Source organism: Orcinus orca, chromosome 12 (genome assembly GCF_937001465.1).
Source record: "Orcinus orca chromosome 12, mOrcOrc1.1, whole genome shotgun sequence".
Lineage (NCBI taxonomy): Eukaryota > Metazoa > Chordata > Mammalia > Artiodactyla > Delphinidae > Orcinus > Orcinus orca.
The window spans coordinates 67,107,758-67,135,380 of NC_064570.1; the positions used below are offsets into that span (position 1 = coordinate 67,107,758).

The 27,623-nt window shown below is 34.8% G+C and overlaps 1 protein-coding gene across 7 annotated transcripts in view; it reads left to right on the forward strand.

Annotated features, from left to right (window-relative positions):
- Nucleotides 1-27,623, forward strand: part of RNGTT (RNA guanylyltransferase and 5'-phosphatase) — a 246,728-nt gene that overhangs the window by 113,156 nt on the left and 105,949 nt on the right. For 6 of the 7 annotated variants that reach the window (XM_033418832.2, XM_004264827.4, XM_033418827.2 and 3 more), the window contains one exon: nt 10,367-10,467. In XM_033418832.2, the coding sequence (XP_033274723.1) occupies nt 10,367-10,467 (101 nt within the window). Of the gene's footprint in view, nt 1-10,366; nt 10,468-11,280; nt 11,370-27,623 lie in introns of all 7 variants that reach the window. The other variant, XR_004480632.2, reaches the window with a different exon arrangement.

The window sequence follows — 27,623 nt, forward strand, 5'->3', positions numbered from 1 at the left end:
TATTTTCATTTAACTTGTCTTTGCCCCCAGTTCCTTACTGGTTAAAGTTTAATTTCATGTGTAGTTATATGGAACTGCCCAGACATGGAAAGTAAAGCTGAAGTTGCAGAGGTCTTTGTGTAACTGTATTTTTTCCGAAATTATTTCATTAGAATGTAAGCTACAGGTTATTTTATATTAAAACAACAGCAAGAAGAAATTAGACTTGTGAATCAGATAATAGAAATAGTAATACAAATGTATTTTTGAGTAAGTTTTCTAACCTATTAAGCCAAGAAATTGTATTAATTCTCTAATATTAAATTTTACTCTCAAATCACAACTTCACTTTCCATAAGTAGTAGTAAAACTTTCATAAGCAGATGAGAAATGTCAGCAAGCTTTTGAAAATGGAATTCTCCGTTTTCTTCCCCTGCTTCTTTCTATGATACCTCTCCCTACTATCTTTACCAAGTTTGTGACTTTTTAGAAATGAAATACCAAGGGGTTGCCTTGAGCTATTTTTATAGGAGATCGACTCTTCACCTCCTCTACATCAACAAGAACAGCATAGAGCACTGGGCCAATTTAGTCTCAGAAAACTTGAGCAGACTTCCCCTCAACTCAGGTATATTTGTGTTCTCATTGCGTAGAACTTTCTTGTAGCCTAATTATTCTTCAAAATTCAATTCATGCATTTTTCTTGTTCAAGAAAACTTCCTTTACCCCTGCCCCCTGATTTTCATGTTTCTCTGTTGTTCTTCCTCAGCAACTTTGTTTGTGTTCATTTGAGTACTTCTCTAATCTCTCTTGGAGGTTATATTAAAAGCCTCACTGTGGTTGAGCCCACTGTCTTGGGAGAATTTGTATCTTCCCCAACTAGTATGGTACATAGTAGGTAGGTAGTGTTGATTAGGGACTTTTCCTCCATATAGGATATTTATGTGTCTTGTTTTGCAAAATAGGTGTTGGTTATTTGCTTCTCAGTGAAACATGGGCAAAAGGATATAATCAAGTCAATAAATCTAGAGTTGTTTTACTTTTCTGTCCAGTAGAATTACCAAAGAGGATTTTTTCTGCTTTCTTTAAAACTAAATTCTAGAAAAACAACAAAAATAAAACTAATATGTGGTAAGGCCAGGGATCTTTCCTAGCTTCAGGATGTGAGCCTTCAGAAGAGGACAGTATGTCTCAGGTTTCAGTGCAGGGCCTGGAATATATATTACGATAACATAACTGCTCACATTTTACTAGTGGAAATCATAGAGTAGCATGGGCTACAAAGCATTTTAGGTATCTCTGGTTTAGATATCCTGTTTTTAGGCAAGCAAAATGCTATTGCATTTTTGCAAGTGAAATAGATGAAGCCCACACTTTGAATTTGCTTTGAATCATGAAGTTAGTAGTTAGTAGAGGCAAAGAAGAACCAGATATCTTGTCCTCTTTGTTGTTATTACTACTAGCTTCCTTTAGATCAGTTTCTCAACTTTGGTACCATTGACATTTTGGGTTGGATAATTCTTTGCTGTGTACAGCTGTCCTGTGCGTTGTAGGATGTTTAGAAACATCCCTGGCTTCTACCCACTAGATGGCAGTAGCTCACCCTTCCCTCCCCAGTGTGACAACCAAAAATGTACGCATTGCCAACTATCCCCTGGGGGGTAAAATCTCTAATTGAGAACCACTGTTTTGTATAGCAGGTATATCACTTCTGCCTCCATTTCATTTTCTCTTAGTTTTAGAGGACTTCTTTGGCACATGGCCATCCTGTACCTCTAAGCCAGGTTCTGCTCTCATTTGGTAAACACTTCCTTAAGCATCTTACTTGGTTGCCTGACATCTGCATTCATTACATTTTTTCTTTTTAAAGATAATAATGGACATCTCAGGTAATATTGGTAATTGCTTTCAGACATAATCCATCTCTAATTTTTTATTGGACAACTCACCTGGTAAAATCAGATTTGCTTCTATAGAACTAAGTATTATATGTATCAATTAAATATAGCTTTGATAATTATTTTACTCTAGATACATGCTGGTGAATTTAATGAAATTAAAATTCATTACTCCCTAATTATACATTGGAAAATGTAGCTTGAAAGGATGTTTTTGTACCCTTGTTTATATTCAGCAAGTGTATTTCAAGTTTGAGGACTCACAAATATTTATATTTAAAATGCTTAATTCCCTGTATTATATAATATCTTTGACCTTATTATTTTGGGGAACTTGAAAAAAGGATTTTTAAATAGTTATTGATATACATAGTCTTTTGTGAATAGTGCTAATTTAAGTCATTTCATAATCTAAAATATTCTATTTAAACATATAAATTTAAAAATACCTGAGACTAATATTTTATAAGTTTAAAAAATTTTCACTTTATTTTTTATTTTTATTTATTTATTTTTTTAATTTTTTTTTGCGGTACGCGGGCCTCTCACTGTTGTGGCCCCTCCCGTTGCGGAGCACAGGCTCCGGACGCGCAGGCCCAGCGGCCATGGCTCACGGGCCCAGCCGCTCCGCGGCATGTGGGATCTTCCCGGACCGGGGCACGAACCCGTGTCCCCTGCATTGGCAGGCGGACTCTCAACCACTGCGCCACCAGGGAAGCCCATATTTTTAAAATTTTTTATCAAGTATTTATTGAGTATTTTACTAATTGTTTTGTAGGCACATGATTAGACATGATTTTACTGAAGTAGAATTTACATTCGAACAGGTATTTAAATACATTTTACTCATGGGATCTATGTCGTTGCATTTATATTCGGTAATTCAGAACTACAGTATTTTTAAAATATAATTTCCTAAAAATTTTTGTCAGGCATTTCATTGATTTTCATAAAGGTGCTTTGAAATTCTCAGTCATGTCAAGTCTAGGTTTTCAGATTAATATAAATGGTTTGGTGTACAGTCAGATAAGGAATGACTTATGTACTTGAACTATTGGTGTGTAAAAGCAGAAGAGTCAGTATATGCTATTCTCCATTAGATGATTTCCAGAGAGAAGAATGTGAAGGATAGTTAGTAGCTATTTTACAAATAATATTATATTAAAATTACATTTAGAATTTGTTATTAGGTACCCATTATGAAATATTTTAAAGCTGTACAATCATTAACATTTCCTAGATTTAATAACTTAGATTGGTGTTGGTTTTCGAAGTGGTCTCATACTCGTAGTCATATAAATGAATAGAGAACAGAAGTAAATGATGTTTTGTTTGTACATGTGACATTCCCTTGGCAGCTGTTGTGAGTGTGGTTGGTGTGGGATGCTGACACTCCTTTCTCCCCTCACTCCTTTTTACCCTTCACTACCATAGGGAACCACTCTTACTAAAAGGTCTGTGATGTTTCTGTCAGATAGACTTTATTAGAAAAAAGACTACATTTTATTATTATTTTTATTAATGGGGTCACGACTGGAAAATTTAGCAGTTTTAACATTTATAAAAACATTTATATTCAGCAAGTCTAAAGAGGTTTATTTGTGATCATCCTGAAGGACATGTATTACCTAAATGAATCTCTCAGGGCAAATAAATGGACAAAAACTTCCACTGAAATATTATATATTTGATTTTATATTTATTCATGTTTAAGCACAAACCTTGGGGGAAGATAGTGTGCATTATGTTCTTAAATTTGCTACAGATAAAATGTCTTTCCTATCAACTCCAATGGTTTGTCTTGCTTAGCAAAACTTGTTATACGAAATTTGTTATTATATGGACTTCTGTTTGAAATAAGAGATCCGATGACTAGGGTTTTTGCATTTTTTCCTCAAATTTATAAAGATCTGTTAGAATGCAGTTTGACTCGTATATCTAAAAAATATTAGTAATGAGAACACTTAGCAGTTTTTCCTTCCTGAGTACCTTTCTCATAATATGGCCCCGTCCCCCATAATGCCCTCGCTGAATTGACATACTTTCCTCTCCTTCAGGAGATTCTATATTTTTCTACCCAAGTGTTCTGCTCATATTTACATCATGGTATAAGTCTGCATTAGTGAATATTACCCATTACTCAAAGTTTTCAATCTTAATTCCTCTATAATAAGTCCGTAGCCACCAAAGTAAAAGATTTTCTCTTTTTACTATGTTCTAGAATAATTTAAAACACTTTTTTCCTATGCTGTAGTCTCTTTGATTAGATGGACAGTGTTGTACAACCATTTCCACAACTTTTACATCAGTGCAAAGAGAAGTTTTGTAACCATTAAGCAATAACGCTCCTTCCGCCCATCCCCTCAATGCCCCCCGCCTCCACCTCCTGCCCTTGGTACTGCTAATCTGCTTTCTGTCACTATGAATTTGCCTATTGCAGATATTTTATACAGGTGGAATCATACCAGTTTTGTCCTTTTGTGTCTGGCTTATTTCACTTAGCATAGTGTTTTTGAGGATCATTTATTTTGTAGCATGTGTCAGAACTTCATTCTTTCCTGTGGCAGAATGATATTCCATTGTATGTATATACTGCATTTTGTTTACCCATTTATATGGTGATGGAAGCCTAAATTGTAGACATGTCAATATCTGGGTTCCTGTTTCCAATTTTCTTCGCTCTACCATGTGCAGAGTCATATGGTAATTCTGTGTTTCAAATTCAGTTTTTGAGGAACTGTCACATTATTATCCATAGTGGCTGGATCATTTTATATTCCTTACAGCAACATACATGGTTACTAATTTCACATCCTCTCCAACACTTGTTATTTTCCTCTAAAAAAAAAAAATTACAGCCACCCATATGAAGTAGTATCTCATTATGGTTTTGATTTACATTTCCCTCATGGCTAATGATACTGAGCATCTTTTTATGTGCTTATTCACCGTTTGTATCTCTTCTATGGAAGAAATGTGTATTCAAGTTCTTTGACAATTTTAAAAATTGGGTTGTCTTTGTTGTTGAGTTGTAGGAGTTCTTTATGTATTTTGGATATTAAACTCTTATCAGGTATATGATTTGCACATTTTTTCCCATTCTGTAGGTTATCTTTTCACTTTTTTGATATCTTGTGATGCACAAGTTTTTTAGTTTTGATAAAGTCCAGTTTATCTATTTTTTTTTTTATTGCTTGTGCTTTTTTTTTTTTGCAGTACATGGGCCTCTCACTGTTGTGGCCTCTCCTGGACATGCAGGCTCAGTGGCCATGGCTCACGGGGCCGGCCGCTCCACGGCATGTGGGATCTTCCCGGACCAGGGCACAAACCCGTGTCCCCTGCATCAGCAGGCGGACTCTCAACCACTGCGCCACCAGGGAAGCCCTATAGCTTGTGCTTTTGATGTCATATCTAACAATTCACCACCAAATGCAAGATCATGAAAATTTACCCCTGTGTTTTCTTGTAAGAGTTTTATGGTTTTAGCTGTTATATTTAGGGCATTGGTCCATTTTTAGTTAGTGTTTGTATGTGATGGGAGATAGGGTTCCAAACGTCATTCTTTTACTTGTGGAAATCAGCAGTTCCAGCATCATTTGTTGAAGAGAGTGTTCTCTCACCGTGGAATGGACTTGGCATCCTTGTAAAAAAAAATCAGTTGGCTATTGGCTATCAATATATGAGTTTATTTCTGTACTCTCAGTTTTATTCCATTGGTTTAAATGTCTGTCCTTATGTCAACACCTCCATTTTGATTACTGTAGCTTTATAGTAAGTTTTGAAGTTGGAAAGTGTGAGTCTTATAACTGTGTTGTTCTTTCTTCAAGATTGTTTTGGCTCTTCAGGGTCTCTTGTAACTGCATATGAATTTGAGGATTGGCTTTCCTATTTCTGTTAAAAAGAAAAAGTTGTTGGAATTTTGATAGAGATTGCATTGAATCTATAGATTGCTTTGAGTAGTATTGACAGTTTAGCAATATTAATTCTTCTTAATGGGTGTTCTGAGACCAGTCCCAGTGTGGAGGGGGTTTTCCACACCACCAAGCACTTCTCTGACACCAGCTGGGTGTCCTACAATTCAACTCAATTCTGACACTGTCTACCCAGTGATAGCGTCAGATTCAACAGGTTGAGGGCTCTTCAAAACTGTACTGCTGGGCTTCCCTGGTGGCGCAGTGGTTGGGAGTCCGCCTGCCGATGCAGGGGACGCGGGTTCGTGCCCTGATCCGGGAGGATCCCACGTGCCGCGGAGCGGCTGGGCCCGGGAGCCGTGGCCGCTGAGCCTGCGCATCCGGAGCCTGTGCTCCGCAGCGGGAGAGGCCACAGCAGTGAGAGGCCCGCGTACAGCAAAAAAAAAAAAAAAAAAAACTGTACTGCTTCCAGTTTCCCCACCCTCCCCCACCCCTTAACTTCAGATGCCAGTTGCAAGTTCATGTTATTACCTGTGCTTCTAGTTGACTAGCTGTAGATTGGAGGTTCCAAGGACCCTCTCCTTGGCCTTCAGACACCAGTTAAATTCCAGGTTGTTACCAGTACTTCTTACCACCTGACTATAAGTCAGAAGTTCCCATGACCCCCTTGTCAGGTTCAATTAGTTTGCGAGGGTGGCTCACAGTACTCAGAAAAATATATTACTTACTAGATTACTGGTTTATTATAAAAGGATGCCCTTTCGAGGCACCCCCTCTTCCTGAATATCCATGTGTTCACCAACCCAGAAACTTTCTGAACCCCGTTTTTCTTTTTTGGTTTTTATGGAGCCTTGATTACACAGGCATGATTGATGAAACCATTGGCCACTGGCAATTGATCCAACTTCTAGCCCTCCTCCCCTCCCCAGAGGTCAGAGGGGTGGGACTGAAAGTTCCAACCCTCTGATCACTTGGTTGGCTCCTGGCAACTAGCCCCCATCCCTAGGTGCTACCTCAAAATCACCTCATTAGCATAATAAAAGACCCTTATCACTCTCTTCACTTTGGAAATTCCAAGGGTTTTAGGAGCTCTGTGCCAGAAGTGGGGATGAAGACCAAATGTATATTTATTATAAATCACAAAATATCACTTTTCCTATCTATGAATATGGGATGTCTTTCCATTTTTAGGTCTTTTTAAACTTTTTCAGTAATGATTTTTAGTTTTCAGTATATAGACCATTCATTTCCTTTGTCAAATTTATTCCTAGGTATTTTGTTCTTTTAGATGCTATTGTAAATGGAATTGATTTCTTAATTTCCTTTCTGGATTATTCATTGCTGTTTTATAGAAACAACCGATTTTTTGTATTGATAATAGCACCAAAGTATTACATTATTAGGAAGAAATTTAACAAAAGTTGTGCAAGACCTGTATACCGAAAACTACAAAACATTGCTGAGAGAAATTTAGGAAAACCTAAGTACTAAGTAAATAGAGAGATTTGAAGTGTTCATGAATCAAAAGATTCAGTATTGTTAAGATGTTATTTTTCCCTTAATTGATCTATTAATTTACTGCAGTCTCACTTAAAATCCCAGTAAACTTATTTTTCATAGAAATTGACCAGATAATTTTAAAGTATATGTGGAGGGCTTCCCTGGTGGTGCAGTGGTTAAGAATCTGCCTGCCAGTGCAGGGGACACGGGTTCGAGCCCTGGTCTGGGAAGACCCCACCTGCCGCAGAGCAACTAAGCCCATTCACAACTACTGATCCTGTGCTCTAGAGCCTGCGCACCACAACTACCAAAGCCCACATGCCTAGAGCCCATGCCCTGCAACAAGGTAAGCCACTGCAATGAGAAGCCCGCGCACCACAATGAAGAGTGGTCCCTGCTCGCCGCAACTAGAGGAAGCCTGCACGTAGCAAGGAAGACCCAATGCAGCCAAAAATAAAATAAATAAAAAATAAATAAAATAAAATATATGTGGAAATATAAATGCTACATTAGCTAAGAAAATTTGGAAAAAGAAAAACAAAGTTTGAGGACTTACATAACCTGCTTTCAAAACTTAATATAGAGCTAGAGTTATCAAGACAATATGCTATGAGCAGAAAGAGAGGCATGTTTATCAATGCAACAGATTAGTAAGAATAGAAATATATCTATATCTATAAACAACTGATTTTTGACAAAGATGTCAAGGCAATTCAGTGAGAGAAGGATAATCTTTTAACAAACGGTGCTGGATGAAATTGATATCCAACTGCCAAACAACAAACAGTCCCTTACTTCACATCTTATAAATAAATTAACCTCAAATGGATCATATACCTAAAAATAAGAGTTAAAACTATAAAATTTCTCTAAGAAAATGTAGTAGAAAATTGCAGTGACCTTAGGATAGGCAAAGATTCCTTAAAGAGGGCACAAAAAGCACAAATTGTAAAAGTTTAAAATTGGTGATTTTGAAATGATGCTCAACATCACTAATCATCAGGAAAATGGAAATCAAAAACCACACTGAGATATCACCTAACACCAGTTAGGGTGGCCATCATCAAAAAGTGAAAAGATAACTTGCTGGTGAGGATGTGGAGAAAAGGGAACCTTTGTGCACTGTTGGTAGGACTGTAAATTGATATAGCTCTTATGAAAAATATATGGAGGTTTCTCAAAAAATTAGGAATAGAACTTACATGTCATTCAGCAGTTCCACTTTTGGATATGTATCGGAAAGAAATAAAATCATCTTGAAGAGACACATGCATTCGCATCTTTACTGCAGCGATATTCACAGTAGCCAAAATGTGGAAACAACCTAAGTGTCCATCAGTGGATGAATGGTTAAAGAAAATAATGGTATACATATACAATGGAATATTATTCAGCCTTAAGAAAGAAGGAAATTCTGCCAATTGTGACAACACGGATGAACCTGGAGTACATTATGCTAAGTGAAATAAGCTCTTATATATATATATGGAATCTTAAAAAAAACAGTCAAACTTAGAGTGTGGAATGGTGATTACCAGCGGCTGGGGGGTAGGGGAAGAGGGGAGATATTGATCAAAGGGTAGAAACTTTCAGTTATAAGATGAATAAGTTCTGGAAACCTAATGTATAGCATGGTGATTATGGTTAATAATAAAGTATACTTGAAATTTCCTAAGGGAATAGATCTTAAATGTTCTTACAACATACACAAAGAAGTAACTGTGTGATGATGGATATGTTAATTAGCTTGATTGTGGTAATTATTTCACAGTGTATACATATATCAAAACATCATGTCGTATACCTTAAATTTTTTATTTCTCAATCATACTTCAATAAAGCTGTAAAAAATAGTTTATTTTGACTTCATTAAAATATATTCAAAAGAAATTGTTAAGAAAATGAAAAAGCAAGACAAAAACTGGTAGAAAATATTTGCAGTACATGTATCCAAACAAGGCTATTTATCCAGAATATGTAAACAGCTCTTCCAGTTCAATTATAAGGAGATAACCCAGTAAAAACAAGGGAAAAATTTTGAACAGACACTTCGCCAAAGAAAATACACAGATAGCAGCAAATAAGCAAATTAGAAGATCTTCAACATCTGTCATTTAGAGAAATGCAAATTAAAATTATGAGACATACTTTAGAATTAAAAAGACCGACAATACCTAGTCCTAGGATGGATGTGGAGCAGTTTGATCTCTCATGTATTACTGGTGGGAATGGAAGATGTCACTGCCACTTTGGAAAACGATTTGACAGCTGCTTGTAAAGTTAAACATACATTAACTATGTGACCCAGCCATTCTGCTGCTGGGTATTTACCCAAAAGTTATGAAAACGGATGTCCACACAAATGTTCAGACCAGCATCATTCCTGGTAGCCTAAAAATGGGAACAGCCCAGATATCCATCAACTTGTAAATGCATAAACAATTTGTGGTATATGCATAGAATGGAATCCTGCTCAGTTTAATAAAAAGGAACAAGCTAATATATGCACCAGCATACAGCAAAACCTTGTGTAAGAATTTCTTATGAATTCTAGAAAAGGCACAACTATAGTGATAGAAAGAAGGTCACTCTTGCGGGAGAGTTGGTAACAGGGAGCTGACTGCAGCTGTCAAGGGGAAACTTTTTGGGGGTGATTGAAATGCTGTATATCATGATTCTGGCGATCGTTACATGATTGTATCCATTTGACAAAATTCATTAGTTAATTTTATTAATTGTGTATTATCCCACAGTAAAGCTATTGAATAAGAAGGAACAAAATTTTAAAAAAATGATCAAACTTCCTTTAAGTTATAGTAGGATTGGAGGGAATAACAGGTTTCATTATTTTTCGAGACTTTCACAAACAAGTGTCTACATGCTTTGGCAGGAAAAAGAGGCCATCAGTAAGATGGTTGATATCTAACTTCACTCATCAGTTAAAAATAACAAAAATTATATTCAGAAAAAAAGTAGTGATTTTGCTTAATGAAAAGTAATTGATATTATAGTTAATAAATCAAATGTTTAATTTTTTAGCTTCATATTAACTATTATCATCATTTTAATTCACTTTAGAAATATAAACCTGGTCGATGTGATGATATTTTGAAATGGAAGCCTCCCAGTTTGAATTCTGTGGATTTTCGCTTAAAGATAACAAGAATGGGAGGAGAAGGGTAAGTATGCCCCTTTGTTTCCCCATGATTTTTACATGAAATAATACCGTTTGCATAAGGCTTCACTGTTTACTGGGTATTTTACATATACTTTACAAAAAGAAAGTAAAGTACTTTTACGTATACTTTACGTATGTACCCATAAATCTATCTCATTTTCCCAGATTACTTCTTTGACCTATCACAGCTAACATGTTGGTAGCATCCTTTAAACTTCACTAATTTTAGTCTTAAAAGAAAGTTATTTCTAATATAAAAAAATGAACTTTGTTTAATTGTAAAAGTGAAAATACATTTTACTTGAAAGTAATCCTGTTCAGTGAATTACAAATATAAGATATGATCATTAATATTATAATTGAATGTTTTGAAATAAGCCTTTTTTCCTTTGAAGGAAACTACTTCATGTTTGTATTTGGATAGCAAACACTTATCTATACTTTATTAGGGTAGGGTTTTAATTGTGGAATTACATTACAATTTTTCATTATGTTCATTGTGTTAATTTTTTTCATTTATTGGTTAATCTTCATTTTTGACTTCATTGATTGCTATTTTAGAGTAAAAAATGCTTTAGCATGAATATTTTCATTGTTTTTCCAAAGCCTTGTTTAATTTTACCTTGTTTCACAATTTTTTATGGCATCTCATATAAGTAAATACATAACAACAAAACAAGAAATGTTTAATCAAGAAAATCATAAAGAGAAAGTAAATAAGATAACGCTGGCAGAGAGGTTAAAAGTGTACCAATGCATGCCATAAAATTCTTTTTACTTGCCAAAGATAAACCACAGGTTTATTTTTTTGTAGCTAATGGAATGAAGGATATACGATGAGTTATATGAATCCAGATTCCAGAAGATTAAGTCTCTTAAGAGACTGTATATTTTCAAATAAAGGTACTGTGTAGTGTGGTGAATCCTAACTAAAAAAAGAATTTTATTAAGTCATATGGGTATCAGTTTTCAAAAAATAGAGTAGTTAGTATTTTACATCCTTAAATAAGAGTTTGTGACTTAATAGCAAAGTACAGTTTAGCCAGAACAATTATCTGGGGCCCCAAATAGTGTTGTTTAGGTATTTCACTGTCTATTGGCCTGGTTTAATCCAAGGATAGATAGATAACTTTTGACTGTAGGATTGGATAGAATATGTATATTCTATAGAATAATATAAAAGATTAGATAAGAGAAATAATATTGGCAATCTAGAATATCTGTATGCCAGTTACTTTGTCAGGAAGAATAATCTTTAGTTTCCTGCTTATCAATACTTATCCAAAAATATTATTTCTCTAATTTAATCTTAGCTATGCATTGGTATTAACATTAATATCAGTTAATTTTTATTAATTATTAACCAATATTATCAATATTATATTATTATAACACTATTAACTACTAATAATATGAATAATTAAATATTATTAATCAGTATTTTCTTGAAACTTCCCCAAAACACATTCCGCCTCCCCCGCATATATATAAAATATCTTTGGATAAATATTGCTAAGTAGTAAGCTCAAGATTATTCTTCCTGACAAAGTGTTGGGTATACAGATATTCTGGGTTGCTGGTTCACTTTGGAACCTCCACATCAAAAGTCATGCAAGCTGAGTATAGGCTTATATGTTTTTCTGGAAGTGGCTTAGAGAAGACCACCACTCTTCTAAACAGTGGCAGCTGAGGGATTAATTCAGATGTTGCCGCCTGCATCATCTTCTTTTTTTTATTCTTAAAAGTCACAGGTGAATATGGTTCTTTGGAAATAAGGCTTCAAAGGTGAACTAAAATTTGTTAAATTGCCTCATTACTAAATCTTTTATTTTGTCTAAATGCTTTATTTATAATATTTAGTTAAGGAGTATAAACCCTTGTGTGTTTCTGTTGATTGTTTCATTGAGTTTTGAAAGGTGATTTTGTTTTGCTTTTTACAGACTGTAATTCTTAGCAACACTTAAAAGCTACATGAGGCTAAATGTAGCATGTCCATTTTTCTGTGTTAGAAATGATATTATTAATTTTTTCCTTCCATTTGTCCATTGCAATTAAATATAGCAAAGTGTAATTCAGTTTAGTAGTTTGTCATTTGCTTTTATTCTTAGTATGTTTTAAAATATATATATATTTTAAAATTTTACCTATTTGAATGTCTTTTTATTAAAAAAATCAATTATTTTTGATTTTAGTCCTCTTTAAAACACACCACAATGTCAGCATTTAAGGTGATTTTTTTGGATAGCAATATGCAAGTTACATTGCTGTAGGTACCTGATTTATTTATGTAACATGGGTGTCAGTTTTCAAAAATGGGGTATTTAATATGAAATATAAAATGATAATTATGACATAAAATACATATTATTCAGTTAGCTGGAGTAATATGCTTTTTTTCATGGAGAGAATGTTATGTATTATAGCAGTTTTCATGAAATAAATGAGCTTATATCTAATACTTATGTTAGATGCAGTATGTTAGAATTATGAGAAGTATGCCTGTTATAGTTTGAAAGGAGAGTAGCTATGTCTCTGAATCATAAGAATTGTAGCATGTGATTAGTGAAGTGGGGCTAAGATACTAAAATACCATGAGACGTGATACTATACATAGAGAATCCTAAAGATGCTACCAGAAAACTACTAGAGCTAATCAATTAATTTGGTAAAGTAGCAGGATACAAAATTAATGCACAGAAATCTCTTGCATTCCTATACACTAATGATGAAAAAGCTGAAAGTGAAGTTAAGAAAACACTCCCATTTACCATTGCAACAAAAAGAATAAAATATCTAGGAATAAACCTACCTAAGGAGACAAAAGACCTGTATGCAGAAAATTATAAGACACTGGTGAAAGAAATTAAAGAGGATACAAACAGATGGAGAGATATACTATGTTCTTGGACTGGAAAAATCAACATTGTGAAACTGACTCTACTACCCAAAGCAATCTACAGATTCATCGCAATCCCTATCAAACTACCAATGGCATTTTTCACAGAACTAGAACAAAAAATTTCACAATTTGTATGGAAACACAAAAGACCCCGAATAACCAAAGCAATCTTGAGAAAGAAAAACGGAGCTGGAGGAATCAGACTCCCTGACTTCAGACTATACTACAAAGCTACAGTAATCAAGACAATATGGTACTGGCACAAAAACAGAAATATAGATCAATGGAACAGGGTAGGAAGCCCAGAGATAAACCCACACACATATGGTCACCTTATCTTTGATAAAGGAGGCAAGAATATACAGTGGAGAAAAGACAGCCTGTTCAATAAGTGGTGCTGGGAAACAGACAGCTACATGTAAAAAAATGAAATTAGAACACTCCCTAACACCATACACAAAAATAAACTCAAAGTGGATTAAACACCTAAATGTAAGGCCAGACACTATTAAACTCTTAGAGGAAAACATAGGCAGAACACTCTATGACATAAATCACAGCAAGATCCTTTTTGACCCACCTCCTAGTGAAATGGAAATAACAAAAATCAACAAATGGGACCTAGTGAAACTTAAAATCTTTTGCACAGCAAAGAAAACCATAAACAAGACAAAAAGACAACCCTCAGAATGGGAGAAAATATTTGCAAATGAAGCAACTGACAAAGGATTCATCTCCAAAATTTACACACAGCTCATGCAGCTCAATATCAAAAAAACAAAAAACCCAATCCAAAAATGGGCAGAAGACCTAAATAGACGTTTCTCCAACGAAGATATACAGATTACCAACAAACACATGAAAGAATGCTCAACATCATTAATCATTAGAGAAATGCAAATCAAAACTACAATGAGATATCATCTCACACCAGTCAGAATGGCCATCATCAAAAAATCTACAAAGAATAAATGCTGGAGAGGATGTGGAGAAAAGGGAACCCTCTTGCACTGTTTGTGGGAATGTAAATTGATACAGCCACTATGGAGAACAGTATGGAGGTTCCTAAAAAAACTAAAAATAGAACTATCATATGACCCAGCAATCCCACTACTGGGCATATACCCTGAGAGAACCATAATTCAAAAAGAGTCATGTACCACAATGTTCACTGCAGCTCTATTTACAATAGCCAGGACATGGAAGCAACCTCAGTGTCCATCAACAGATGAATGGATAAAGAAGATGTGGCCCATATATACAGTGGAATATTACTCAGCCATAAAAAGCAACAAAATTGAGTTATTTGTAGTGAGGTGGATAGACCTAGAGTCTGTCATACAGAGTGAAGTAAGTCAGAAAGAGAAAAACTAATACCGTATGCTAACACATATATATGGAATCTAAAAAAAAAAGGTCATGAAGAACCTGGGGCAAGACGCAATAAAGACGCAGACCTACTAGAGAACGTACTTGAGGACATGGGGAGGCGGAAGGGTAAGCTGGGACAAAGTGAGAGAGTGGCATTGACATATGTACACTACCAAATGTAAAACAGATAGCTAGTGGGAAGCAGCCACATAGCACAGGGAGATCAGCTCGGTGCTTTGTGACCGCCTGGAGGGGTGGGATAGGGAGGGAGACACAAGAGGGAGGAGATATGGGGATATATGTATATGTATAACGGATTCACTTTGTTATAAAGCAGAAACTAACACACCATTGTAAAGCAGTTATACTCCAATAAAGATGTTAAGAGAAACAAAAAAGAAAACCATGAGACAAATTAATTTCTTTTCTTGATTGTGTTCCTAATATTTCTACAAAGCTTAGTATAGAGTGGAATGTCTTGAAAGGTATAATGTAAATACCAATCTTTGAAAATGTCTGCAGTGAGTTTTTTTTATGATGTCTTAGGCTTTCAAAGTATGGTTTTGAATCTCCCTTAGCTGCTGTAATAAAGTGGTTATAGTATAGATTCCTGTTAGATTAAAATTTAATGCAAATAGAAAAATCTATTAACTGTCCTGTTGATGGCATTTTAAAATCTAAACTTTGCTCTTTTCCCTCCTTATAGTACCATTTCTGAAAATTCAAGGTATATTAATGATGATTTATCATGGCCTAAAATAACTTGTGTATATCTTAGCAGTTTACATTGTGTTGAGCTTTACAGACATACAATTCAGATTTTCAACTGAAAGCTATACATTGTTTTAAAATTATTGTGGGTTTGTATTAACTAATCTCCAACCAAAAATTGTGGTCTTTGGGCTTTCCTGGTGGTGCAGTGGTTGAGAGTCCGCCTGCCGATTCAGGGGACGCGGGTTCGTGCCCCGGTCCGGGAGGGTCCCACATGCCGCCGAGCGGCTTGGCCCGTGAGCCATGGCCGCTGGGCCTGCGCGTCCGGAGCCTGTGCTCCGCAACAGGAGAGGCCACAGAGGTGAGAGGCCTGCGTACCGGGAAAAAAAAAAAAATTGTGGTCTTTGTGAAAAGCTAGGATTACAAAGGTTGTCTGTGTTCTGGAGAGTGCAAACTCTTGAGTACGATGTCAGTGACTTATAGGGAGCTGTATAAACTTATTATTTGTATAGCATAGTTTAGAGCCCAGATTCTAGAGTCAGGCTGCCTGGGTTTAAATCTTCTTGTTACCTGTGTGACCTTGAGCACAGCCCTTGTTTCTGTGCCTCAGATTCCTCATTGGTAAAATAGGAATTGGCCTTGTAAGACTTTTGTGAGGTTTAAATGATCTAATATATGTAAAATATATATTAATATATATAGTAATTATATATTGCTGTTATTTTTGTTGTTTTCAGTAAGGTAGATTTAAAAGTCCATATTCCCGTTTTGCCGATCCTACAGTTCTGTTGTTTGCTGAACTGTTTAAATTTCACTGTTGTTTGTGAATCATATCCTGTTTGATTCCAATCCCTGTTAATTTTTCCCTTTTAAAATGCATATGTCTTCAATTTATTTGTGTAATTAATTATAAATTGTTGAACACCTGGAAGCAAGAAATAACAGAAATCACAAAATTTTTATGTATAGAATTTTTTGGTAACAAATGTCTTAAAATAATGTTGACAATATGTATAGTGGTTAAGAGCATGGGTTTTTGGCTAGGACTGCACAGAACCAAATCCTAGCTCCACTACTTCCTTGCTGTTGTTACTTAATCTTTTTAAGCTTCCTCATCTGTAAAATGTCCACAGTAATAGTGATTAGCTCATAGATTTGTTGTGAAGATTTATTCATATTCTATATTCAGTTGCAGGAACGAACAAAGTAAATATGGGTTCTGCCCTTATAGACTTTACAATTACAAGCTACTGGCCTAAAATGCAAAAATAGTATTGCTTTATGAGGTTTTGTAGAATTAAATATAAGATGCATCTTAACCAACTCAGGTCTGGGCATTTGAAGTTGAGAAATGCTAGCTTAGTAAGTAGCACGATGAAGTAAGTGAAATCAACTACATGATTCTACTTGAAAATGTATGAACAAGTCCTCTTAACTCCGCTGACTAAAGTGTTTTTTTTTTTTCATTTTGCTCAGATTTATTTAAAGAAAAGAATAATCTGATTCTAATGCTTACTTGAACAGGTGTTATTATTTATTTATTTTTTTTTTGCGGTACGCGGGCCTCTCACTGTTGTGGCCCCTCCCGTTGCGGAGCACAGGCTCCGGACGCGCAGGCTCAGCAGCCATGGCTCACGGGCCCAGCCGCTCCGCGGCATGTGGGATCTTCCCGGACCGGGGCACGAACCCGCGTCCCCTGCATCGGCAGACGGACTCCCAACCACTGTGCCACCAGGGAAACCCCAAGTGTTATTATTTTTAAGAAAGAAATTATAGTGGTAAAATATTCAGACTGCTGAAAAAAATGTTCTTGTGTACGAAAGGATTAAGTCAGCAAGAATATAGCTAATAAACTATGGGGGGGAAAAGAGTCTTATTTCTCTGCTGAACAGAGCCAGTTTCTTTTTTCCCCCTCTGTTCTATTTTGGAATGAAATGCTTAACTCTTTTATTTACAGTTTATTAAAAGAATTATTTTAAATAAATGAAATTAATTAGAGTTAACAGCACTAATATAACCAATATTATTACATAGTACACTTAGTAACTGAGCTATTTGGCATATAGCTAGCTGGTCGGAGGGGTATAACAATGGCTACTTTTATTTTTTAGCAAATGGCCCATGGTACCTGCTTTGTTTATCCTATTTGAACATATTCTCATCATGCAAACATTTTTTAAGACAAATGCTTCCTTGGGTTTCAGTCGTTTGAATGGTTAGTGTATCAAGTTCTTGATTATGCTGTATTTCCAAGTGGGCCGGGTGAAGGAAGGAGAAGCTGTGGCTGGCTGTTCAGTTCCTCTGCCCAGCTGTCTATGAGGTATTAGTAATTCTTCTTAACCCTTTGATTTTGTCTTCCCTACTTCCTACAGAAAATCGTTCTCAGGCCATCTACCAAAAATAAATATAGTCAAAGCACCTAGGAGAAAAGGAACATGTGGTTTACAAACTTGTGCTTGTAACGTCACTGGAGTCAAAATACTTTTTTTTCACTTGTTAATTTACTGAACAGAAATTGGTATTACCTTTGTTTTATCATTTGGTTCTTTGGCATTTAACTATTTATTCATTTCAAATTATTCATTACAACGAGAACCTTTTGCTTGTGTCATTTGTTCTAATTTAATGTATGTTTTACTTAATTGCAATTTTTCTAAGTTAGCTTTTACGTTATGAGGAGCTTGTTACCTGGGAGATATCCCTGGGGAATATTGTATAGATTAAATACTAGTGTAGTTCCTACTTTGAATCACATTGGAGAGAATGTGATTCAAACTAATCCAAGCAGCCTGTGAACATAGTATTTTACTATAGACCTTCTTGAGTTTCTATCGTATCATAAAGGAGAGTCACTCTCCATGCCATTATATTAGTCTACTGCAGAAACAATTGTGTTTATAACAAAAATATTACTAAGCCTTAGTAAAATGAAATGCTTATGTTTTAGTCCAATGGCTTATATTTGATATAATTATGGATGGAATTTTAAAAATTAGCAATTTGTTACAGCTTGCGGTATTAGGATTTGGCCTCGAGTATTGATGAAGTTACTATAAATTTATTGCTGAACATCCCAAGTTCAAATCTTGTTTATATATTATGGGTAAAATGAGGAAAAATTTGAGCTTTTTAGCCACTGTGCATTTCTCTGTTTAATGCAATTGTGGAATAAATTAAATAGCTCTGATTATTAAAATAATTATAAGATAACTAGTGATAGAATTATATTCTTGTAACTCTCACAGTCTGTTTTGAACCAAGCCATTTAATTTGGTTTAAAGAGTTAATTATGACAAGAGGATATTTAATATCCTCTAGCATATGACAGCTTCAAAATATAAATATGGTAATTTATTGTAAAAAGAAGAAAGCTAGGGCACATCATTGTTAATGCAGTCCTTTTATCTCTGGAAAATGGAACTCATATTAAGCTTTGAATCTCAAGGGAAAGGATATGGGGGAAGGGTATGGAAGGAGCTCATTTTGTTCTTTGTGTACATCAGAAAACTATCTTAGCAAACTGGACTTCCAAGTGTTGAATAATGGGATAGTAAGAACAATTATGATCCATGATTTTTGCAAAGCTTCATGAAGTGGTGTTGCTAGTGGTTGTTTTCAGTATCTTACTTTTATTATATTGGTACCTGTTATATATGACCTTTGTTTTCAAAAAATTATACTCAATTATATGTAGGAAACGTATTTCATTGTGTAATAACAGTTTAAGCTTTAGATTTTCTAAATGCACATATACATACCAGCATTGTTCAGGGTAAACACTACAGATTTAGCAATTGTATTTATAGTACATTACCACCTTGTAATATTTTAATTAGAAACCTCTATCAACTAGAAGTTTTCTATATCTGCAGCTCAGAGATAGTTCATGTTCATGCTGATAAACAGAAGTCATTGCAGGTTTCATACTCATGTTTTCAGTCATCAGAGGAAGTCTAGATTATGCAGCTTTTTAAGAAAGTACATTCTGTTTTTATTTAATTGTTTGAGAATTGATGATCTAAATTGTAGTAAATTAACATGTTAGTATCAAAAGTATTTTTCCTGACCATTATACAGTGACACGAGTTCCTCAAATATCAACAAATTTACCTCTTCTGAGTAATGTTTTAACTTTCATAACTAGAGCTGGACTATGTATTATTTAGATTTTAAAATTGCTTCAGCATTTAAATATGGATTTATAGTAGAAAGTATAGACCGTATTACATAGTCTCAGGGGAGTTTAGAATACATTAACTGTAAATTACATGAATTCATTACTAAGAAACAACGACCTTTATTCATCTTTTTCAGAATCTAATTTATAAAAATGAAAAAGAAATCACTATCCTCTTTGTCTTCCATTTACTTTTGGACTTTCGGCATAGTAAGTAGCAGTGCTAGTTAAAACTGATTAATGATCACTATTCAGTAACCATTCCTTGAAAACCATCTGTGTGCAAACCACATTGTGAGGTGCTGGGAATAAAAAGATGGGTAAGCCCTATCCTGAAGGTATGAGTAGCTTGACTGGAGGGACAGATGTAGATAAATATCAATGTGACAGATGCTGTACTCTCAGTGTGAGTAAAGTACTACAGAAGCCCAGACAATCTTATATTACATATAAAATATTTTAATTGTCAATAATAGTACAATGAAGGTTCATTTGAGTAGAACTTTGTAAATACATAGGCATGGCATTCAAGATATATAGTCTGAAAAAAGTCATGAAATTACATGAAATGTTTATCAAATCATTAGAGTTTATGGAAGTGAACACTTGAATAAAGTAGGCTAGGACCAGATTGTGATAGACCAAGAAAAGCAGAGTAGAGAATTAGGACTAACCATGGTGAGTTAGTGACCAATAAAAAGAATTGATATTATCTGTGCTTTAGAAAGTAACTGGCTAGAAGATAGAGATTAATAACATATTCTAATCAGTTTTACAAACCAGAAACCTATAAATCATCTTTGTCTACCTTACCTGGTTATCCAGTGAAGTCCTGTTAGTTTTTACTTCCTAGATAATGCTTAAATATGTTGACTTTCTTTTGTTCCCTAGTCATGATCTTAATTCAAACAAGCATTGTGTTACCTGGACTACCGAAATAACCTCTAACTGATCTTACCTTACTACCCTTGTTCTCACGTAGTACATTGTCTGATGTTAGTAGACATTACTAGAACTCTGTTAGCTTTTTTCTTCCCACTTCTCTCTTTTTGGTTAGTGCTTGCCTGCTGTAGTAGGTTGAAATGTGTCCCTCAAAAAGGTATGTTGCATGCTCTGTACCTGTGAGTGTGATTCTGTTTGGAAATAGGATCTTTGTAGATGCAATCAAGGTATAAGTGAAGATGAGGTCATACTAGAATAGGGTGGGCCCTTAATCCAATATGACTAGTGTCATTAGAGAGATATAATTAGAGGGGAAGAGATATAGAGATGCATGAGGAGAGAAGGCCATGTGATGAGGGAGGCAGAGATTGAAATGCTGCAGCTGTAAGCCATGGAATGCCAAGGATTGTCAGCAAACCACCAGAAGCTAGGAAGAGGCAAGAAAGGATTTCTCTCCCATGGATTTCAGAGGGGGTATGGCTCTGTCAACATCTTTTTAAATTTTTAAAAAATTTTTGGCTGTGTTGGGTCTTCATTGCTGTGCATGGGCTTTCTCTAGTTGTGATGAGCGGGGGCTACTCTTCATTTCAGTGCACTGCCTTCTCATTGCGGTGGCTTCTCTTGTTGCAGAGCACGGGCTCCAGGCTCGCGGGCTTCAGTAGTTGCGACATGCGGGCTCAGTAGTTGCGGCTCAGGGGCTCTAGAGCGCAGGCTTAGTAGTTGTGGTGCACAGGCTTAGTTGTTCCGCGGCATGTGGGATCTTCCCGGACCAGGGCTTGAACCCATGTCCCCTGCATTGGCAGGCAGATTCTTAACCATTGCGCCACCAGGGAAGCCCCCTCTGTCAACATCTTGATTTCAGACTTCTAGCCTCCAGAACTGCGAGACAATAAATTGTTGTTTTAAGCCACCCAGTTTGTGGTACTTTCTTATGGAAGCCCTAGGAAACAAATACACCTTGTATATATTGTTTTACCCTTTAACTTTATTCTCTTTCCTTATATTTTAGATTTATCTCTTGTAAATAGCATTTAGCTGTATTTATTATCTTTGTTTATATTTTATCTTTAAAATGGAGCATTTTATGTTTTATACTTACTTAAATTAATCAAAAATATGAAAAATTTTCACCATCTTATTTTGTGTTATTTGTCCTACCTTTTCTGTATTTATTTTCTTCTTCTTTCTTGCCTTCTTTTATTTTGATAGTTTTTTCTCATTTTTTTCCTGCTCAGTTTGAAGTTGTGTTCTAGAAATTTTACTCTAGAAATTTTAGCATGTGTATTTAACTCAGTAAGTCTAAAGTTGACATTTTTACCTTTCCAAATAATGTACTTTTATTCTACTCACTTCTTTCCAACTTATGTGTAATTATTGACTTTTTTCCTTTTTATTAAAGCCCATAATACATTATTGTTTTTATTATGTACAGCCAATATTTGATTACTTTTCTTATTTATTTATAACTTCTTTTGTTATGCATCCCCTCTATTATCTCATACCTTTTATGTGGAATTATTAAACTTCTGTCAGTAGTTATATTCTTTAACATTTCTTTTAGACTCTGCTAGTAACTAATTTCCATTGTTTTTATGACAGTCTTTAGTTCACCCTATTCATTGGACATTGAATTTGAAGTAAACGGTTATTTTTCCTTTAGCATATGGATGATTTCAATCCAGTGTCCTCTGACTTTCAGTGTTACTGTTGAGAAGTCAGCTGTCAGTACAATTGTCTCCTTTGAAGATAACCTTTTTTTCTTTCTGTTTTACTTTTAAGAGCCAATCATTGTGTTTAGTGTAGTTTAGATTCACTGTGATGAGTCTAGATATGGATTTTTGTTTTTCTAACTGAAATTTACTTGGCTTCTGGAAAATACGTTACATTGTTTTTCATCAGTTCTGAATATTTCTTGCCATTATTTATTCAGATGTTACCTTTGCCTCATTTCTTCTCTCCTTCCAGAACTTTGGTTGATTCATCTGATAAACAAATAAATATTAAGCACCTTCTCTTTGCTAGTAACTGTTTTAGGAGCTTGTGGTACATTCTTTTCTTCCCAACTCTGCCCTGCCATTACTGTTTTCAGGCCCACCATCAAACATAGAGGCAACAGGTTTCCACAAACTTCTTCACAGGTGCCCCTGAATGGTCCCTCGTTAGTGACTTTTCTCTGATCCTCCAATCATATCCTTTGTGATCTGTACTCCTTAGCTTCTCCTACAGTGGTATAAGGTCTGATCCTTATAATAAATTCCTGATGCCGTATCACTGGAAGGTTCTGATCCCCAGGTTAAACCATAACTGATACATAGAGCTGACAGGTGTGCGAGAAAGGGAGAGGAGTCAGGGAGTCGAGGATTTTTGCCTGAGCCATAGTATGAAGTTGCCATCATCTGAGAATGGAGGAGAATGTGGAAGAGTGGGTTTAGGAAGAAAGATTGAAAGTTCAGTTTTGAGTATGCTGAGTTTGATATTGTAATAGTTAACCATCTTCATATGTCAAGTAGCTGATGAATATAATGAATTTAGAATTTTGGAGATTTATTTTGGACACTGTCAGTATATGGATGGAATTTAGAACTATGAGACTGGATGATATAGCCAAAGGAATAAATGTGGATAAAGAGGATGAAGGATTGAGCTTTGGGGCCTGTCAACATTTTTAGAGGCTGGGAGAAGATGAATCAGCAAAGAAGGTTGTTGGAAAAAGCTTAGCGAGGAATTGGAAGTAATGACTTTGGTCAAATAATGCCCCAAAGTAATGAGAATTGAAAATTCACCTTTGGATTCAAGTTTAGTTTTTTGTTTTTTTTAAAATATTCAGCTTGTTTTCAGAACTGGTATGATGCAATTTGTATTTTGTACCACATTTTTATATATTCTAACATCTGTCCAGAATAGTTATTTTGTTCCACTGATCTTTCTGTATTGAGAAATATGTTGTACTCTAAAATTTTGAATTTGGCAGGTTACCAATTATGCTTGTCTTTATTTCTTGTAAGAATATCATAAACATTTCAAATTAAAATTCCTTTTAATTTGCTAACTTTACTCTTAAGTGAATTATAATCACCCATCACTTTGGGTATCACTTAGCCAAACTTTGGTCTGTTGAGGTAATTCTCTTTTTTCCCCCCATCTGTGGGCTTTGGCTATTTTCTTTTTATATAGTCAATCCAAATATATATTAGAAAAGAAAAATATCAAAGCTCATCATTCAGTTTTGAAGTTTAGTTGCTAAATTTTCTAATAATATAGTGTTTTGAGCCTGGTACCAGAACCTATACTTAAGTTGGCTAGTTATCATCCCCTATCTTAACTTTGACAAGGTCAAGCTGAAGTTTCATGGGAGGCCAATTTCTAGACTTTCTGCTTGGCCACTGGCTCTGAAGAGTAGACTACAGTGGTTTTCCTTATCAGGGACTTTCGTCCTGATACATGCAACTTTGTGGATCTCCTCTGAGGAAAACTGAAGAATATTCTTCATTCTCTGAAGTGCCATATGTTCTGACTTTGGAGATTTGCATTAATTAGATTCTGACCTTACCTATATCATGCAGCTCTTCCACCTCTTACTTTTTGCATCTGAAAAATGAGAACATTGGAAAGATGATCTCTAAAGTCACTTTCTGCTCTAAATTTTTGTGATTGAATATATACAGTTGATCCTTATTATTCACAGATTCTGCAGTTGCAGATTCACCTACTAGCTAAAATTTACTTGTAACCTTGCAGTGCTTTCACAGTCATTCATGGATATGCATAGGGGGACAGACATTAGGAGTCATCCTATGTACACGTTCCCAGCTGAGGTTGAACAAGGCAATGTGCTGCTTTCTTGTTTTAACTCTCATACTGCAAACAAGTGTCTTTTTTTTGTGGTGCTATGTTTTTCACATTTTGGTGATTTCACTGGGCCTCCAAGTGTAGCGCTGAAGTGCTGTCTAGTGTTCCTAAGTGCAAGAAAGCTGTGATTTCCCTTTCAGAGAAAATATGTGTTAGATAAGCTTTATTCAGGCATGAGTTATAGTGTTGTTGGCTGTGAGTTCAGTGTTAATGAATCAACAATATATATTAAATAATGTGTCTTTAAACAGAAACACACAGAAAACAAGGTTATATGTTATTTGGTTGACAAAAATATGATCAGAGGATTGCAGGAACCTAATGCTGCATTTCCCCTAGAAGCAGTGGTTCCGTATTCACTAATTTAGTGTTCCTGGTGACGTTATAGAACATAACTACTGTGAATGACAAGAATGACTGAATATTTTTTCTTTTATCTTGTCCTTATGCTCCTTGGAATAATAAGCTCTTGTTCTGTTTCCCCTAGGATCTATCATTCTGCATATCAGCAACATTTAATAAGTACCTGTCCACCCCTCTAGGTCATCACAAAGCACCGAGCTGATCTCCCTGTGCTGTGCTACTGTTTCCCACCAGCCAACTGTTTTACATTCAGTGGTGTATATATGTCCATGCCGCTCTCACTTCACCCCAGCTTATGTTTGTGTTGTATACAACGTCCCTGGTTCTTAATTGTACTTAGTGGGAGGAATAGAGAAAAGTTTGTCTGCTCTGTCTTCTCGGAAGCAAAGTCCCAGTAACATATAATTTAATTTATAAAATTTAATTATGCATAACCTTTTAAGAACAGTTGATATTGTAGTTGCTCACCAATTACTTATTGAATTGAGTTAAAAGTGGTGCATATTCTTTAGGAAGGCTGTTTGTCTCCATCTAAGAGCTTTGTGAATTGAGAAAAGGAAAACGCAAATAAACACTTGTAGCATTTCTACCAAGTTAGTTTTCAAATATATCAATTTCTATACCTTTTCATAAACATAATTTATAATTTGGATGAGGAAAGATTGAATGTATTGTATTGACAATAACTTCAGTCTTTTCCTATCATTTCCATTGTTAACTTGTTCTGTTACATTCAATTTATCTTGGATGATCATTTATCTTTTAATTGTGCTGTGGTTTGTCAAATGAGCCTGGGCTTTTATTACATAACCACAGATCACCTCTGGAGCTAGTGAGCTGGTCAAAGTATGTATTCTAAATTGTAAGTTGTCACTTTGATGTTACTCCACACCCTTTGAAAGATGAAGGTGCAGATGAGTCAGGTGATTTTCAACAAATGCTACTAGAGTATTCAATTTAGATTTTAAGAAGTACATTTTAAGACTCTTCGGTTTGAATAATGACTTAAGTTTAAATTTTAATTGGACTGAACGTTTTCATCATTTTTTGATTTTCACAGTATTTTACCCAGTTAATTAAAGTCAGTAATGTCTTCATGAGTTAGGACAGTTATCTCCATTTTACAGATGGGAAAATTGAAAAATGTCATTTAGTTATGACTTATCCAAGAGCATTCAGTGAACTGAGATTAGAACCAGAACAATAGACCAAGATTGGAATTCTAAATATATATTTTTTAACCACTATCTTGTGTTGAGTCCAATAGACCATGCCAGTAACCAAATTAAATTTATATATCTTTCAAAATGAGAGCAAGGGGGGAAAAGGGTTATCCAATTAGAACTTTAGCTTCAGACATGGTCTGTAAATGTCTAATTTTTCAGTCTGATGCATCAAGAATGTTTCATCATTATCATATCCTCTTTTTCATATGCAGCATAATAAAAAGTCCGTAATACAAGACAGTAATTTCAAAAAATATGAATTTCTCCTTAAGAAATACGATAGTTATTTGAATTTTTTTACAATTTAAAGGAAAACTGAAAAATGTGATATGTATAACAAACATATAAATATGGTGCATATCCTTGCCATTAAATATATTACATTTCTACACTTTATATATTGCACAAATGCAATTGAAAATTTATGGTAGGTTTACAAACTGTCAATGCTTATCATGTTAAAGACTACTAACTGTGTAAAATAAGTTGGAACTTGGAAACTGGTTTGTTAAAATTAAATTTCATTCCATATTAGTCTTCTGTTAGTTTGAAATATTTATACAGAATATTTTAGAGTAGTTTGTTATAATATGTTAGGAAGAATTTATTACTAAAAATTAAGCATCTGGGTTCTAGATTTAGCTCTTATTCTGCTAAATATATTGATCATGGAAGCATATTTGCAGATTTGTCTTTGGGAATTAGAATCTTCATGTAGCAGTTCATTATTGATAATGTAGCACCACGGAGATTTCTTCTCTGCTAATTTTTTTCTTTTCACCTTTTCTTCTTTTGTATTCTATTGTTAAAATTCTAATCAATGCCAGGTAAAATTGGGTAATAATGTATTGCTTTCCAATTCAGTGCTTCTCTTTTTCACAGTAGGTTTTTGTTTAAAATGACTCCGTTTGAGGTGATACTAAACAAGTTAAAAATTAAAGTCTGTATCTCAGTTGTCCAAGATTAAGAATACCTATAACAAAGCCAAGTTATTATAAACTTTATTCCTCACTCCAAACTAATTCTCCTCTACCTTGGAAGTCCCATAATATTTTGTTATTGAAATTTGCTTTATTTTGCGTTACATTATTGTGAGCTGTTAACTTGACCCCCAGAGTACCTCATAAATTGTTTTACACTGCCTGTTCTCAGGTTGATGTTTTGAATTGAATTCAGTTCCCTGAAGACAAGACAAACACGTGACCCCTTTCTGATATCTGGTTTTTAATATGGATATGTTGATTTTGTTTCTGTTTAGCTTGTTTCTCATTAGGCTGTCAAATTACGTATTTATTTTTAGTAGTGTCTATTCATAGTCAGTTTTCTTCACCTGGTTAGAATTATTAAGATTTTGTTTCCCCAGTAATCTTCTAATTTGCATGGTGAAAAATCAGATGATCACTGATCAATTATTTTAAAATATAAATTGCATTGTAATACATGCCATCTAGATGACCAGTCTAACCAGAACAGTGCCTACCACATAGTAGGTGCTCAAAAAATAAATAAATGGATGAGTGAGAGAACTAACAAATGATTCTTATAACCTTTCTGTTTAATAGTTTATCCACTTAGATATTTATAAGTAAGATCACTGTGTTCAAGGATTTGTTAAAAAT